The sequence below is a fragment of the Globicephala melas genome, chromosome 13 (assembly GCF_963455315.2).
Source record: "Globicephala melas chromosome 13, mGloMel1.2, whole genome shotgun sequence".
Lineage (NCBI taxonomy): Eukaryota > Metazoa > Chordata > Mammalia > Artiodactyla > Delphinidae > Globicephala > Globicephala melas.
This window is the reverse complement of record NC_083326.1, coordinates 25,692,981-25,710,985: the sequence shown is the minus strand read 5'-3', so window position 1 is coordinate 25,710,985 and position 18,005 is coordinate 25,692,981. Positions and strand designations below refer to the sequence as shown.

The window sequence follows — 18,005 nt, the reverse complement described above, 5'->3', positions numbered from 1 at the left end:
CCGCCCGCTCTGCCTCTCCCCCGCGCCCCTCCCCCGCCGGGCCGCCGAGCCCAGACGCGAGCGCGGGGCGCAGGGCGCGGGGCGCTGGGCGCTGGGCGCTGGGCGCGGGGCGGGCGGGCCATGGCGCGGGCGCGGGCGGCAGGCTCGCGGGGCCGGCCCGGGTGGTGCGGGCGGGGCGCGCTGCTGGTCTGCGTCGCGTGGACCGCGGGTTGGGTGCTGGCGGCCGCGCTGCTGCTCCGCGCGCACCCGGGCGTCCTCTCCGAGCGCTGCACCGACGAGAAGAGCCGGCGCATCCTGGCCGCGCTGGTAGGTGTCGCCGCCGCCGCACTGCCCCGCGCCGCGCGCCCCGGGGGCAGGGCTGGGACACCCTCCGCGGGCCCCGGGAGCCGGGGACTTGGGCACGGCCGTGGACCGAGGGGAGGGGACCCGGACACGGTGCGTGGGATGCGGTCTCCATCCCGGGAGTCCTCTGTGCGCGGGCGGGGATGTCTCCCCCCGTTTCGCCCAAATTGGTCCTTTGTCCCAAGAGAGTCTTCCTGCCCGACTGCTCTCCCGCCGCCCCCAGCCCGCGCTCCTAAAGCAAGTGTTCGGGTCTGTTCCCAGTCTCCCGACTCGGACAGCGGGGCTCGGGGCGCGGGCCGCTGAGGGCTCGGGTCGGGGAGCCCACGCCCCTGCCCCTGGACTCGCCGTTCGGTCGCTCAGCCGCTGTTCGGCGAGTCCAGCCTGGGCTGCACCTCGCCGAGCCCCATGCAGACGGCTCGCAGGGCCCGGCCCCCGCCTCGCTGCGCCCCAGAGCCGCTGCTCTCCCCGGCGCGGTCTGCGGGACCCAAGACAGAGCGCGTTCAGACGAACGGAGCGCGAGGGAGGCGGTCGGACCCTGGGGTCCGAGCGGGGTCTCCGGACAGGGGAGGGCCTGGGGGCTCCATAGCTGAGCCCGGCAATTAGGGAGAGAAAGAAACACCTGGGTTTGCAGGCTGCTGCTGCGCGCTCTGGGCCCCAGAGGCGCATTAGTTGATTCCGAACGCCGGCTGCTCTTTGGTCTCTCTGTTTGGTTCGGAAGATGAAGCGCATTAGGAGACTTGGATAAAGGCAGGAATCCCTAAAAGGAAGGCCAAGGTGAAGGTAAAGGCAACTATTGTTACATTGATTGAGTGATTACTCACTTCCTAAAATACTGACCATCTCAGTGTTTGGTGTGAAAAGTGATCTATTTTCTAAGAGATCTTCAAGAAACTCATGGGAAGTTTTCAGTCCAATTGCTTACATCTGGGTGAGCCTTCTGAGATTGTAGGTTTTCAAAACGTGGTAGCATAAAGGCTTTCAGGTAAATGATTTTTTTAAAAAGTGAGCTTGGAAAAACTAAAGGAATGAGGTGAAATGGACAAGCTAGACCAAATCATTTTCCCTAATTGAGTCTGACGTGTCCGCATGAATTGATCATAACGTTGGTGAGATACTCATCGATTCCCTCCATCCTATCTATCAATAATCTATCCACTTATCTGTTCATTGTTACACTGACGTTCTATCAAGTTTTCTTTAAGTTACAAGAGCTCATTGATTTTCCTCAATAACTCCTCTAAAAATTCCTTTCACTGATAAAGATTTTTTTCCCTCTGTTTTGGGGAGACTGATTGACTAATTATAGTATAAAATGAATAGCTTGGCCAGGATGACTACCCATGTACCAAAAATAATATAATAGTCTTTTAGATTAAAATAAAAAACAAACACTATTTTTTCATTTCTTTACCTTTGGTTAAGTGAGAGAAAGCCTAATGGAAATTAAATAGCCTAGTATAACTTAAGTCATTGCTCATCATAACTTTCCCAGCATTCCAGCTCATAAATTAAAACCAATTCTGTTTGGAGGCTGAACCAACATGTCTCCTGTGGCAGCCAATCTTTTCTGTTGCCAAAAGTACAATCTGAAATACCATGTCAGTCTGTCTGCCTGAAGTTCACCTGACCAGTTCTCAATGACCTGCTTTTGGGGGGAGCGTCATTTGGAGGCCCCCTTTGAGGCCGCCATTTCTCACGCTCTGCTCAGGACCTGACTTTCCCTTTCTACCCTCTCCATTCTGGATTTGCTGGCGGGAACCCCACCCAGCACCGTGGCTCCCTTTCACCCAGGACACTGTGAACTAGACTGAGGTTTGAATAGGACCCCAGTCTCCACATCCTAGACTCTGCCGGGCCCTGGCGGCCACGCAGAGGCTGGCATTGTGGCACTGTGGCCTCCCAGGACTGAATCGAGCCTCTGTCTCTCAGCTCCGCCGGTCCTTTCAATTCATTCTGCCTGGCTTTTATCCTTAATAATAAAACTGGCTGTTATTTTTCTGACTGGCCTCCAGACTCTCATTAGCTTTCACTCTGAATCCCAGAGCACCAAAGGAACAGCCGCAGCTGAGCCAGAGGGAACCCCTTTCCCTTGGGCAAAGCCAAGGGAGCTGTGAACCTCTGAGCACGTTCCCGGGCCCTCACGCCAGGCAGGTGGAGAATCTGAGGATGAAGCTGAGGGGCTGGTTAGGAGCGGGGAGTCATGGGCGCTGGGGCCCCCCCGAGCCTCACCCCACCTCTGGAGGGGGCCCCGCACACTCCAGTCTCAAGAGAGTGTTGGAAGAGCCAACTGGATTGGTTCCAGAGTCGAGCCCAGGTCTTCCAGCTTCAGAATTTTCTGGGCAGACGGCAGCCCCCCTTTTTCCTGCGGCTTTTCAGCTCATTCCGTAATCAAGACATCTCTGTGAGGTTTCCAGAGCCCCACTTTCCCAGGGAACCGTGTCAGCAGGCTGTGCCAGGCTGACTAGCGTTGGGTCTGACCGTTCACAGGCCCTGCTTCCGGTTCTGCAGGCAGAGCGCCTCCCAGGGCGGCGGGGACGTATGCTGCGGGTGCCCGCTGAGGCTCACTCGGGGCAGGCTCTGTGCTAAGTAGTTTTACACGTATTCATTCATTTAATCTCAGCCTCTGCGGGGTACGTACTTTTACTCCTCCCATTTCACAGATGGCGAAACTGAGCCCCAGAGAGGTGAAGTAACTTGTCCCGATTCACACGGTTACTGTGTCGTGGAGCCAGGATGTGCCTCTGATAGTAGAGACCCCGTGACAGAACTGGCTCCTCCAATACTGAAAACCATAAGTAACTAACAACTGGGCATACTTAACCCTTCTATAGCACATCACTTTCAAAGCATCTCAAAAAGATTCCCACAGACTCTCTGTTATTCAGAAGGTTTAAGTCCCTTCCGGCTGGTTAGGTCTTGATGTGACTTAACTTGGCTGCCTACATCTGGGATTTCTTTTTAACAGGGCAGGCTTATCTTTCTTTGCTCTGATAGAAACCCAAGGTCCCAGTGGGACTACAGCATCCAGGGCACATACCCAGAGAGATTTTATAGCAGGGAATGAGTGCTTTGGCCACGTATGTGATGTCTATCTTCTAAGCTGTCCAGGGGTCAAGAAGGCTTGCAGAGTGGCCTGGCTAATTGCTCTGAGGTTCTGCAACGCACAGCGTGACTGCTCCATGAAGGAATTCCACCGTGAGATATAAGGGCTGCTAACCGCATAGGAACTTAATTCTCCTTAAAAACAAAAACAAACACACAAAAGAAAACCCAGCCCTTGGGCATGACCTCTGAGACCCTGTCACCGGTTTCCCAGACTAGAGAGGACAGGTTTTGTTTTTGCCTGAGAACCGAGATACAAGCCAGAGAGGGAGGTTCTAAGTAACCACCACTGAGAACGCTTTCTGCAAGAACTGGGGCTGCTGGGAGTGTGCGTTTGCACACAACCTATAAGAAATATGAATTCGCTGTGAGTTTCATTAATTTTTTAAAAATGCCAGTTAACTATAATGAGACTTTATTAACTTGGTTTTTTTCCCAGCTTATCTTAAAATCTGATACCTGTGGATTTTGTATGCACACACATTTGGGTACAGAAATGTACCTGTTCAAGATGGCAGTCAGGGCCTCCTCATATCCAGAGGAAAGTGATTTTTTTTAAAATGGAGTTAAAAGTACATTACTTCTATTGAGTTTAAAAAAATTAGCTACCTCAATAGGACATGCTGCTAATAAGATAATTTCACTCTTGTCTCTAACACGATGACACTGCTTAACTAGCTTGTAAACTTGTAATCTGTAAATTTACTGGTTTTTAAAAGCCGAGCTAAGTCTTTCTCTGAGTTTAGCAAGCACAGGCATGCAAAAAGATCCTACAGAACTCACTGGAACTCTGGTAACCAGAAGAGCCACAGTGGATGAATTTTACATTCTGTATCAGAAGAGCAGGGACTGATGTGCCAAAAAGGCTTCATCACAAAGGGTGACGACAAAGAGCAGCTCTGCACTAACTACCCCTGCGATCTCCCGTGACAAACGAGGTAGCCGGGGCACGGAAAGTTAGGTCAGAAACCTAGGACAACACCTCCAGTAGCTGGTGGCCCGGCAGGGCTCTGGGCGCCCAGCGCCACTGCCCACCCTTCCTGATCGGCAGCTTCCCTGCAAGCTGCCAGCCATCTGGAGGTATGCCTATACCTCAACATGCTGACCTTCAGAAAAAAACAGCCAAAGGTAACGTTCCCCTCCAAAATCAGCAGACTATATGCCAAATGTCCTTGCAACCCGTTTGGAACTGCCTTCTAAATTTGCAGGGGCAAATCTCGTATGGGTTCAATTTGAATTTGACTTCATCGACGCGGTACGGTTTCGTAGAAAACACCATGCTGTGGGGAGCCAGCGGGGGCCGGGGATGGTATGGAGGCTCACGGGGGTTATTTAATGGAACCTGGGGCCGAGGAGACAAGAATTCCCACTGGCAGGTGGGGTGGCCTCCCAGGGAAGGTGGGTCCGACCCTTGCAGGGGGCAGCATTCTGTCAGGTGGAGACAGAGCAAGTGGCGTTTCTGGCAGGACGCCCAGTCCCTGACGCACGGCACTTGCTCTAACCCTGCCCTGTGCTCCCCTGAACTGTCCGGTTCTCTGAACACTCGAGCGACTTCGCATCTGTGGGTTCCTCGGCAGGTCATTCCCTGCTCTCTCCCTCCTGGTCCGCTAGGCAGACTCGCAATTCATCTTTCAAAACTGAGCTCGAGTGTATCTCTCCAGAAAGAAGCCTCCCCAGCCCCCTGCCTTCTAATGACCAGGGCTGGAGGGAACTAGAATTCAGAGACCACCAGGTCCTCCGCACCCATGGCCTTGGTTGACCTTTACAGGTCTCCCACGACACAGTGTCATCATCCCATGTTACAGACTTGGAAACAAGCCACAGGCCAGCAAGAGGCTGAGCCCAGAGGCAAACCCAGCTGGCCCCAAAGCCAAGCCTGGCCATGTGCCTTTCTTGCTTACACTCCACTGTCACTTGAGGAGTCTGAAAGGCAGCCACCTCGTTCTGTGATGCCTGAGCCTGAGCCCGGCACCTGTAGCTGGATCGTGGCTCAGCTCACACACAGCACTGTTAGCTGGAAGGTGGCTGGGTGCGCCCGAGGCAGCTTGCCCACGGCCCCTCCCCACCCCCGGGGTGTGGAGCGGGCTTCTGGGCCCACAGGTGTCTCTCATGGCCAGTGACAATTTCAGCCGCAGTTCTAGATGAGGAGAGTGAAGGCCCTGGGCAGTCACAGCTGACACCCTCGGCACTCCCCGCTCTCCGGCAGTGGCCCAGCCAGGGCCCACACCCCTATCTCGCCCTCCCCATGCCTCTCCCCTCGGCCCAGCACAGCAGGATTCTGAAGCTCGCAGCTCAGGATCCATCTCCTCCTACCAAACTCGATTGTATCATCTGCTTTTCTTTCTTTTCCAGTTCTGTTCTGTCCTTCATACAAAAACACCTTTGATTAAACTACAAATTTGATGACACTCTAAAAAGGATTATGGAATTGAATTAAACCATTTTGGATATACTCAAAGGGCTTAGGGGCTTCATAAGACAATCAAGAAATAAATGTTGGGCTTCCCTGGTGGCGCAGTGGTTAAGAATCCGCCTGCCAGTGCAGGGGACACGGGTTCGAGCCCTGGTCCGGGAAGATCCCACATGCTGCGGAGCAACTAAGCCCGTGCGCCACAACTACTGAGCCTGCGCTCTAAAGCCCGCGAGCCACAGCTACTGAGCCCGCGCGGCCACAGCCCGTGCTGCAACAAGAGAAGCCACCGCAATGAGAAGCCCATGCACTGCCACGAGGAGTAGCCCCCATTCGCCGCAACTAGAGAAAGCCCACGTGCAGCAACAAAGACCCAACACAGCCAAAAATAAATTTATAAAAAAAAAGAAAAAGAAATGTTGCCTTTTCTTGTCAGGCTTGTTACAGAGATGTGAAACTCTGTAAATACCAGATAAAATAGAACAGAGCTGCAGCAGGTAAAATGAACAGCCCACATTACTTCCGTCACTCACACCTTTTTTACTCTTGGGAGTCTCAATCATTTAAACCTTGCATTCCCACCTTACCTCTAAGATTACCCTGAAAGGTCTCAGAGGAACCAGAATCAGCTGATGCTTTCTTCCGAGGCACCGTGATGTGGAAGCAATTCCAAGCAGAGAGAGTCACTCAGAGGGTCCTGATCCTTTGATGCTCCTCTTATGACCCCACGCCTTGGAAAGAGGTACCAGGATGAAAAGTAAAAGGATGGCATTTGACCAAAATGGTGTTAAGTTAAATTGCAAGATGTACACAGCATCAAGTGTATTTAAAACAGTTTCATGGGTGTTTATTAATACAGCTGCATTATGGTTGTCTGTTTTGCAAAGACAAAAAGCGAGCCCCAGGCAAACAGGGTGCACTCCCAGACTCCAGGATCGGGACCATCACGTGCATCTTTGGGTTTGGCAAGCGTGACATCCCCACCGCCCAACACGGTGCGGCGCCGAGATCTAACGCGGCAAAGGAGAAGCAGCTTGTGGGAGCCCCTCAGCAGGAAGCTGGGGGGGTCAGGTCTGATGGCTTGTCTTGGTCCTTTGGGGCTGTTGTCCAGTTACTGCCTGAAACGGTCCCTGAAATCCAGATACTTGTTTTAAGAACAGGGAGTATATATATATATATTTTTTTTTTTTTTTTTTTTTTGCGGTACACCGGCCTCTCACTGTTGTGGCCTCTCCTGTTGCGGAGCACAGGCTCCGCACGCGCAGGCTCAGCGGCCATGGCTTACGGGCCCAGCCGCTCCGCGGCACGTGGGATCCTCCCGGACCGGGGCACGAACCCGTGTCCCCTGCATCGGCAGGTGGACTCTCAACCACTGCGCCACCAGGGAAGCCCAGTATATCTTTTTAATGAGCGTTTTGGTTATGTGCTTTCAACAAGTCACTGGGAGTATTTATAAAGATACACCATCCCTTATCCAGTGCTCTGCGGCCAGGCCTGTGTTAGAATTCACACTGTTTGGGGTGTTAGATAATATGCCGCATATATATACCTTCTATTTTGCACATGAGGCAGCACCCGTAATCAGACAAATCCAGCTGATGAATACCTCTGCAGCGAAGTATATGCAAAGTCACAGGTCAAATACACTCAGACCATAAATAGGCTCTCATCTTTTCAGTCGGATGTGACACTCCATGAGGGCGAACGAGTCATGGAAAAACTTGTAGTTTTCCGAGCTTTTTGGATTCGGGGATTATTCACATATCCAAGCATTGGAGGTGTATTTTCCGACTTGAAGGAGCTGTATACAACCTCCTTGGGGTTACTAAAGCCGAGCAGCACAGAACCACCAGAGAGTCTGGCCAGCATATAAGTACAGACCTGAGCTGCCTCTGCCCACGTGGGAGGAAGAGGCATCTGGGGGGAAACAGGTGGAGTCAGGAAATAGGCTCAACCGCTAATAAACGTGGGTCCAGAGGTTTAGGTTTCCTGAAAGAGATAAAAAAGAAAGAGAACAGAATAATAATCCTCCCTTTCAATCGGTTTCACACTGGCATCTCCTGCTCCCCCTCTAGCAGGTCTGAAGGGCAGGGCCTGGCTGGACTGTATTCTTAGCACGGATGCTTGCAGTGTCGTGGTGGGGTCACCAGGTCCCCCATGTGGCAGGAGGGCCTAAGAGCCTGACATTTAGGAGAAGTTCCCCATTTCAGGGTCCCTGAGTGCCTTCCTCACCACCCCCAGGAACCGAACACCCCCCGCTTCTGGAATTTACCCTGCAGGGCTCCTCTTCTGCAGGCGCCCAGTGCCTGCCCCGCCAGCCACGAGGCCTCTCCTGCCTCCTGTTTCCTGCAGTGGGCTCTCCAGACCCCGCAGTCCCCCAGAGCCTGCTGGCCTTATAGCCATACCACTTCCCGGCGACCACAGTGGGTGCAAGGAGAGGTTCTAGAGGAAGGGCCATTCCTGGGGTCGCCGGGGACCCACCTCCCGAGGTCTGGCTGACCTGTACTTGACCGGGGGTTGAAAGCTCTCTGGGTGACCCTGACGTGAGGCCAAGAGTTGGGAACCACGGGCCTGGCCCAGCCCTTTCGCTGACAGTCAAGGAAACTGAACGCAGCTGCCAGAGGCCTTTGCCAGCATCACCCACCTCAGCTGGAAGTGGGGGAGGGCAGAGACCTGCTTCCTAAGACCTGGGCCTGATGGAGAACAAACTTGAGGCACTCTTTCAAGTCTTTTTTTTTTTTTTTAACTTAAATGTATTTATTTATTTTGGCTGCGTTGGGTCTTCACTGCTGCACATGGGCTTTCTCTAGTTGCAGCAAGTGGGCTCAGTAGTTGTGGCACACGGGCTTCAGTAGTTGTGGCTCACGGGCTTCAGTAGTTGTGGCTCGCAGACTCTAGAGTGCAGGCTTGGTAGTTGTGGCGCACGGGCTTAGTTGCTCCGCGGCATGTGGGATCTTCCCGGACCAGGGCTCGAACCCGTGTCCCCTGCGTTGGCAGGCGGACGCTTAAGCACTGTGCCAGCAGGGAAGCTCTCAAACCTTTGACTTCATAATTCCTCTCTGACCCGAGTAGCCTCGTGGTTCACTCTGGTGAAGATGGTCTGCACAGCTGTTAGGAGCGTGCTGGGTGCGGGGACCAGCCTTGTGTCTATTCGCTGACCCTCCGCGGTGTAACCGACTGTCCCCTTCCTTCCAGTGCCAGGACTACCGGGGCGGCGCGCTCGGCGGAGACCTGTGCGAGGACCTGTGCGTGGCGGGGCAGCTACGGTACCGGCGCTGCCTGTACTACGAGCGGGGCAAGAAGGTGCTGCAGGCTGACTGGCGCGGCCGGCCTGTGGTCCTCAAGTCCAAGGAGGAAGCCTTCTCCAGCTTCCCGCCGCTCGGCCTCCTGGAAGGCCAGCCCGAGGCCGGCGGCCAGGGCTTCCCGGAGGCAGAGCTCCTCCTGCTGGCGGCCGGGGAGGTCAAGAGCGCGCTGGGCCTGGAGCTGGCCGAGGGCGGCCTGGGGCGGCTGGGCCTGGGGCGGCGGGGGCCCCGGCTGCGGGGTCAGCTGGCCAGCCTGTGGGCGCTGCTGCAGCAGGAGGAGTTCGTCCTGCTCAGCCTGCTGCGGGGCCGCAGCCCGCACGCGCCGCCCGTGCTGGGCTCCTGCGGCCACTTCTACGCCGTGGAGCACCTGGCCGCGGGCAGCCCCCGCCTCCGGGCCCTCTTCCCCCTGGACGGCGCGGCCCGCGGCGGCCGGGCCCAGGCGCGCGCGCTCAGCGGCGTGGCGCTCAGCTTCCTGGACATGGTCCGCCACTTCGAGCACGACTTCTCGCACCGCCTGCACCTCTGCGACGTCAAGCCCGAGAACTTTGCCATCAGGAGCGACTTCACGGTGAGTGGCTGCGGCGTGTGTTTCGCCCGTGGAGGGCAGACTTGGGTCTGGGTGGTCCTAAACGAGGGGGTTTCTGAAATCAGGGGAGACCCTGCAGCGTTATGCAACCTTCTAGCCAGGACAACTCCGACCTGCCAAACCTTCCGAGTGGGAATGACAGAATTTAAAGAACAGAGGCGCCTGCCCGGTGCCGAACTGGGAGGACGGCCGCTCGCAGCGGGAGGCGTGGTCTGTCGTCCTTAAGGGCTGCTCTGTTTTCTCCAAAGCGACTTCGCGTCTTCTTAGGGCTATTTTGAAAGCAAGCAAATTGTGCAGAAAACAGTCTTCAGGAGACAAGGAGCCTCGGAGGATGAGGAGAGAGGACGGCCTTTGGGGGCCTTTGTACAAAGGCTCCGTAGGGGGACACTGTTTTCAAGGTGTCCATGCTCTAGGATGATGGGCAACTTTTTCTAATACTTTCCTCTGGAGACGTTCTAGTTTCCCTTCTGTGGGTGAGACTTCTAGAGGGACAACTGGCGTTTTGGTGCCTCACACAAGGGAGAATCCTTCCCGGGTGGACACGTCAGCCTCTGCAGGCTCTGCAGAAGGCAGGTGCATTTTATGTCCCATTCCAGGCAGTGCAGGCCTACAAAGAAGGGACCGAGGTGGAGAAGCAGCAGCAGGAGGCCCGGGGCTCCGGGGTGGGATGCGGCCCTCTGTGTTTTAAAAGCAAGCCCTCCAGGTGATTCTGATGCACACTCAGTGTGAGAACTAGCAACCGACGGACCAGCAGGAGGGTTCCCCCTTTGGTCCGTGTTGCAGTGGGGAAGGAGCGCTGTCCTTCAGGTAACGTGTTAAGAATGGATGACTCGCAGTCATTCACTTTCTCGGGTCCCCCCTTGCAGGTCTTGAGAATCTGTCCGGCGGTTGCAAAAGAACTAGGAAAACATCTTTACTTCTTGCTCCCAAACTATTGCCAGAAAGTGCTCTTTTCAAACAGATGATGTTTCCTGCTCTAGAGGCACACTTTTCAGTGGAGAACAAAATAATCCTCGTCAATCCGTTCTAGTCTGATGCTAGGACGATGTCTGAAGATGATGCAAGTTAGGTAATTTTGTGCAGGAAAAATTTTAGGATTCTCCCGATGTTATCTAAGAAACCTCAGGCAGGTTTTTCTGTTCATTTTGTTACTGTTCTTATTTTAGGTGCATAGAGTTATGCTTCCAGGAGCTGTAATCCATTCTACAGCACACACTAAAATTAAAAAATAAACTTGGCTCTTCCTGGGAGATGAACAGGGAACAATCAGAGCCAGAAGACAGAAGTAACAGGGAGCTGAAATTCCACCGGGGCCCAGGGGAAGCTGGGGAGATGGCCAGGAACTATCAAAAGAAGTGTCTTGTAGCCCCCCAAATAAATTATGAAAGACAACAGACTCATTAGCACAGCCTCATATATTTCTAGTGTATTAACCAGTATAAATAATGAAATGAGCTATTTCTTTTGTCTGAATAATAAGATAGGAAAAATTGATTAAAATGGTAATTTCTGTTTGCAGAGCCTGGATTAGTAATTCGACAAGGCTGTTAAATAGGGAAAAGTTCCCTGTTCTTTGTTTTCATTATTCTCCACATATTTTGAAATAAAGTATTTTTCCCTCCTCTGTTTTACTGGATAATCCCCAAGAAGCTTTACTGCATTCTGGCATCAATCTTGAAGGAAAAAACAGAAACAACAACCTGGGAATGTGCCTCCTGACTTTGCAGAGAACTGAGATGTAAATGAACACTTTTTTGAGACGCTACCAAAGGGAGAAGGCCGATATTTTGAGGTTGATCTGTGAAGGCTTGTGAAATGCCACAGACTCCATTAACCTCATCGAGTCTTCTAATAGCTCTTTAATACCTTGAAGCTATACACGGCTTGATTTGGGCAGAGTCCAGGTTTTCTCAGGTTTGAGCTCATCTTTTTTTTTTTTTAAATTCAGGTGGTGGAGGAACATCTGCATAATTTAGACATTATTCTTTTTCTGGTTTTGAAGTCTATTTGGGTTGACGCTAGGAAGATAAATCTGAAATTCCAGGGGCTCATCACATTTTCACGCTGATAGTGGGACTTAGTTTTTGATGCTGCTGGACCAGGGTCCATATGTATCGACCCTAATTTACGAACTTTGGCTTTGCCACTCCCTGCACTCCCCCAGCTCCCCACAGCTGGAAACCAGTCACCTCAGGTAACAGACAGCATAAATAGACGACCTACGTACTGCCCACCCCACTCTCACCATCACACCCTCCACCTGTCCCTTGAATGTAGTTTTCTTTTGTTGCTTATATTCATAGGGATAGATTACCTGTGTCTCACAGCTTTTGTGTTCCTGAGCCTTGAATGTCAGAAACCAAAGTGACAAAGCAACAGAAGGGGAAACCAATTCATTTTAAAGATATTTCAGAGATTCAACTTTTAAATCTGAGAAAACTTTTAAAGATGGAAAGTGATACTAGTTGCACATGCTAGGCTTTCACTGGTGACCACAAAGGTCCTTTCTGCAGTTAAAGCCTTGCCATGCCATCTATGCCGGTGGCTTGTATGTCCCCAGCACAACCTGGCCCCTCTTCCCTGCTGGTAGATTTCTGTGACCCCTGAAGTCTGTGACACTTGCACCTGCAAAGGGGAACGGGGTGGGGTGATACTGCAGGGCTCCCTCTGTGCTGCGGCCTTGGGGGTCCTCTTGAGAGGCGTGTGCTGTTTCAATTACAGGTGGTGGCTATTGACGTGGACATGGCCTTTTTTGAACCTAAAATGAGGGAAATTCTTGAGCAGAACTGCACGGGAGATGAAGACTGCAATTTCTTTGACTGTTTTTCAAAGTGTGATTTGCGAGTGCACAGGTGTGGAGCCCAGAGAACCAACAGCAACCTGCAGGTGAGCAATGCTGCTGTCCTCTCTGGGTGGGGGGGAACCTGTCCTCTCCGGAGGGGGGGACCCTGTCCTCTCTGCGGGGGGGACCCTGTCCTCTCTCAGGGGGGACCCTGTTCTCTCTGGGTGCCTCTGCCTGCCACACTGTGACATCCCGGTGATGTAGCTGAAGGTCATCACCCTTACCATGTCACCTGGGCTCGATGTGTCCAGTAAGGGCAGGGATGGTGGGAGACGGGGATCATTTGTTCTTAGTCGTCTACCCCGGAGGTTGTCGGCCAAGTGACCCCATGGGGTTAATGGATGGTGCTCCCAGCACAGCCTTTACTGGGTCCCCCAGAGCCATGGGGACTTGGGTAGCCCTTCTCTCTAGGTCTAATTTCTGCATCTACACACACACACACACACACACACACACACACACCCAGAATGAGCACCCAGAGACTGATTCACCAAGGATAAATCTAGAAAAAGGGCAAAGCAGTCCTGAAAACTGGCCAAACCGGAGAGGGTGGGCGACACCACAGATCCGACAGGCAAGGGGTTAGGCCAGCAGGTGGTTAATAGAAGGAGAAAGTGCATGGGTCCCACATCCAGGAGACCAGTGACAAGTAGGAACCCATCCTGGCTTCCAGCTCTAGGATCCAGGCTAGAGTGAGGGAGACCCAGATGTGGGGCTGGAGAACCCTGCACTGGGAAGACATCTCCCCTCTTCCGGCAGAAGCTGTCTGCTCCCAGCCCTCACTCCAGGCCCTCAGGTGGGTGTGGATGAGCTGGGCTCACAGGTGTTGACCACAACCAGGAAGAGGTCATAGCAGGGAAGCTGGGCGCACCTCCACCACCGCTGATCTGTGCTCTAGCCTCAGCCCTCCTAGTGTTCCATTCTCCTAGCCAGTCCACTCCGCAGTCTCACCTCCACCGCAGTCTGTGTACAATCCTCCAGCCCATAAGGCCAATATAACCCCGGTGCACACCTGGTGATGGGGCCAGAGCCTGAGGCTGAGTCACGCCGGCACAGAGGACTGACCTGGGGAGACCTGGACAGCTGTGTAGTTAACCTGGCGGTCCTGGACCAGGCCGAACAAGGCCCTGACTCGGCAGCCTCTACAACGTAACGTGGACTCACACCCTCGGTGGGTCTGCAGCGCAATCGTTCTTCTCCAGATGTGGGAACAATATGCTTTCACTAGAGCATCAACCACCCTGTGCCCTCAAACCACAAAGTGGAAACACTAACACCTGCCCTCTGCAGCATAACTGGAGACTAGGGTTGTATCCTTAATATATAAACGGCTCTTACAGAGCCGTTAAGCGGGGAGAGGTACACACACACAAAACTGGCAAGAGAAGAACATATGACAGATACACGGGAGCTGAAGTGCAGACAGACAGAGAACCTGGAAAATATTTAATCTTACTATTCAAAGACATGCAAGTTAAAACCCAGCGATAATAATTTTTTACCTTTAACTATTGGGAATAGTTGTTAAAATGCTATTAATTAACAGGTGAGGCTTCAGAGAAATCGAGGTAAGAGTCTGTATTGTTAACGTGATTGTGAAATTCTACATCCCTCTGGAGGGTGCATGACTGTTGGAAATACTCTCTTTAGCTGAGCAATTTCATTTGTGCACCTTTTCTGATTCATGCCTTTGAATAAAGACCTAGAAACGAAATTTCGCTTCCTTTAAGGATATGAGAAAATATGAAGCATTCATTAAGCGAAAAAATGCAGGTTACAAATCAGTATTTACCCATGATCTCATTTTCGTTACGTAGTACGTGATTGGGAAAGAAGATATGAAAACGTCAAAAGCAATTACTTACGGATGATAGGATTACAGATAATTTTTACTTTCTTCCTTTTGCCCTATATTTTATAAATTTTCTACGGTGGTATGTATTACTTTTCTAACTTACACTTTTACTCAAAAAAAAAAAAAATCCCTGCCCTGCATCAGTTGATTGACAGATCAAAGGAATAGAATTTTTAAAAATTGCATAAGTATACCTAATGACATATGGGTATTCAGTATGTTATAAAGGCAGCCTCTCAGGCCAGTGAGAGGGAAGCTGGGTTATACAGTGAGTGGTGCTGGTAAAGTGGGTATTCAGGAACAACAAATGATCACATTAACTTCTGGTCCACTCCTTATATCAAACTAAACTTCAGACGGCTCAAATACTTACACCTAAAAAATGGAATCCTGAATGTTCCAGAAAAAACTGGGAGAATTTAAAGTACTACCCTAGAGTTCGGAAGGCCTTTCTGAGTACAGAACAAAGTTCAGAGGCTATAAGAGGAACAACTGACACATTTAACCATTTTAAAAAAATCCACATGGCAAAAACAAAACAAAGTTACAAAAAATATGAGCAAATTTAAAGGTTAAATGAGAAAATTGGCAAAATATTTGCAACTCCTCTTACAGACGAGGAGCATAGAGGACAGAGACAGCCCTTATCTGTCTGAGACTCAGAGCTGCTGAGACTCACGGCATCCCCCAGCATCGTCCTTGGCTCACGGTAACCCCACATCCCAGGGGCAGCATCTAGTGATTGGTCAGTGGGGAGGCGGGAAATGCAAAGCCCAGCCCCCTGGCCTCTATAAGGAAAACTCTGTAGGCCATTCCAGTACCAGAAGTTTTCCTCCTCCCTTAGTTCCATGGAAAGATGGTTCCTGAGAACGACCCTCAATAAATCCCTGCATGAAAACCTCCACCTTACAGTCTGCTCCCCAGGAAACCAATCTAAGCAGGGGGTTAATGTCCTTAATATATAAAGAGCATTTACATATCAATATGAAAAAAGTTAACAATCTGATAGAAATGTGGGCAAAGAACATCACCTTGACCACTCACTGGAAAGGAAGCACAGATACTTTCAACCTGACCGATAAGAAGAGCAATACAAATTAAACCATTTTCATTCATCAGTTAACAAAAAAGAAAGACGACACGTGTTGTTGAGGGCATTCTTGTCATACGCTGCTATGACAGTGTAACTCGGTACAACTTTTATGGGGTCAATCTGGCAATAGCTATCAAAACAAAAAATATGCATACCCCTTGGCCCAGAAATTTCATTTCCAGAAATTTAGTCATATGCAAAATGAAAAAGATATCTGCAAGATATGTACTGAAGCATTTTTCATAATAGCAAAAGTTAGTGAACAACCTAAATTTCCACCAATAGGGAACTAGCTAAATAATTTATGATATGCATTTGAGGTACAGCCATTAAAACAAATGGAATATCCTTATAAGGACTGATTTGGAAGGCTCTCCCTTATATTTCGTTAAATGGGAACGGAAGCTACAGAACAGTGTGTGCAATATACTCCCATCCATGTAAAGTAAAAGAAAAAGGAAATGCATGTATATTTATAGACTCTCCAGAAGGACATTCAAGGGAGTGGTTGCCTCTCAGAGCCAGGAGCCGAGTGTCTGGTTATGAGGAGTGGGATGGAGACTTACAGCCTATCTTTTGGGACATTTTCCATGTTTGCCCCTGAAAATGTATTATCAACTCAAAAGAGAAATAAGATAATTTGTTTTTAAACAGAATCCTCAGTCTTGCAGAGGTGGGGAAACACAAGTCAAAATTATAGAAACAGTAGCTCTATAAAATTGAGGCATTTGTTAACTGAGTCTAATATAAAGTGTGACATAGAAAAATGGAGCAGAATATTAATTAGGCAGCGCTCCATCCAACAGGGAGGAAACCATGACGGCTGTAAAACAGACAGTGTGTTTAAATGGAGAATTTAAAGAGATCTTCAGCCTCAGTGAATTTCATACCCAAGGAGAACTAAAGGCTGTGAGATAGTGGCTTAATTTTTACTTCTCCTAAAATAAAACTCTCAAAGGCTCCTCAGAAAGAGTCTGCAGCCTTTCCCTTCCAATATACCTTTTTTTCAGTGAGCCTCAAAGTACTATCACGTTTGCATACCCCTCGTCACCAGTGTGTCCTGGGGCTCTCAGGACAACCCTGCCAGGTGGCGATGACTGTCACCGTGACCAACCTATGGATAAGAAAGCGCGCCCTCAGGGGTGCGGTGATGGCGGGGCTGGCAGCCTTGGGCCTGCCCAGGGCCCACTCTTTATGCAGCAGCTCCCGCCTGTGACTTTCTGCTGCAGTGTCCTCAGTCCTTTCTGAGTGTCACCCGGAGCTTCCCCCTCGGCATTTCCACCACAGCCGGGGTGGCCTTTTCCCCGCTGGGCGGGTTAGGGTCCAGGAAGGGCCCTTCCAGGAGGCCCCCGGGCCTGAGCTGACCGCCCCCTCCCGCCCTCCCCCAGGTCGTCTGCGACAAGATCCTCCGCCACTGGTTCTCCTCGCCCCGCGGCAGCCCCGCCGTCTCGGCCTCGCTGCGGCGGCAGCTGCGGGCGGCGGTGCTCGAGTGCGCGGCCCCGGGGTCCCAGGACGCGGCGCCCCGCGTGCTCGCGAAGCTGCGGCGCCTCCTCCAGGCCGCGCTGCGGGAGCTGCGAGAGGACGAGTAGCCGCGGCCCCCGCGCGGTGAGGGAGCGCGTCTGCGGCGCGGATAAGGGCCTCGGGGACGCTTACTGTGTGCGGAGGGGGCTGCCCGGCGCTGTTCGTCCCTCAGCCGCCTCCTCCCTCTGCTCTGCTTTGAGGACCCCTCTGGGCCTCGCCCGTCACCCCTTCGAAGTGACACAAAGCAGGGGGGTCCCGGCGCCGGGTTCTCGGAAGATGGCTCCGCTGTGCTGGAGCAAGAGCCCCGCCGGCGCCCTGCAGACGTCACCACGTCACAGAGTGCACCTGCGTGCGCGCACACGCGCATGCGCGAGGGTGAGTGCGCACGTGGCCGTGAAAGTTGCGCAGGTGTGTGGACGTGTGTGCACGCGTGTGTGAGCGGGTGAGGGTGTGGGCCCTGTGCGCCTCCGGGCGGGGAAGGTGCCTTCTCTGGCGTAGCCACTGGCACCGCGGGCCTCGCTAGCAGAGACGAGTCATCTTGCTTTTGGAATTGAAAACAATAAAAAACCCAAGTTTTATCTCTGGGAGCTGTAGTTTGTACTGGCAAGGGTGTGAAAGCACAGTTTACAGTGTTTTTCATTTTGAGGAATGAACGGATTTTACAGATTGTAACATCGCTTTTAGGGAGCACTTCATCTCGTATCACAGTACATCCTCCCTGGGAGCAGGGGTTGCAGGCTTGGTGAATTCAAGGCAGAGCCAGGGCCAGGTGGCCTGTGCTCAGTGCCTGTCTGTGACCCGGCGCCTCTCTGCCGCTCCAGTGAAGACCAGGCCGCAGGCCCTGTGTCACCTGTTGGCAGAATTGGTTCCAAGGCGTTCCCGATGCTGTGGCTCTGCTGCAAGAGAGCAAACGGGAGGAAACCGCATGCTGGTCACTCCCTGGGTCGGGCAC

General features: G+C 52.1%; 1 protein-coding gene across 1 annotated transcript; it reads left to right on the top strand.

Annotated features, from left to right (window-relative positions):
* Window positions 1-120: 120 nt before the first annotated feature.
* DIPK1C (divergent protein kinase domain 1C) lies at window positions 121-17,635 on the top strand. Its single transcript, XM_060311034.1, has 4 exons — window positions 121-306; window positions 9,050-9,724; window positions 12,464-12,628; window positions 16,921-17,635. Exons 1-4 carry the CDS (start codon window positions 121-123, stop codon window positions 17,119-17,121), a joined length of 1,227 nt encoding a protein of 408 aa, XP_060167017.1. The 3' UTR covers window positions 17,122-17,635.
* The last annotated feature ends 370 nt before the right edge of the window (window positions 17,636-18,005 follow it).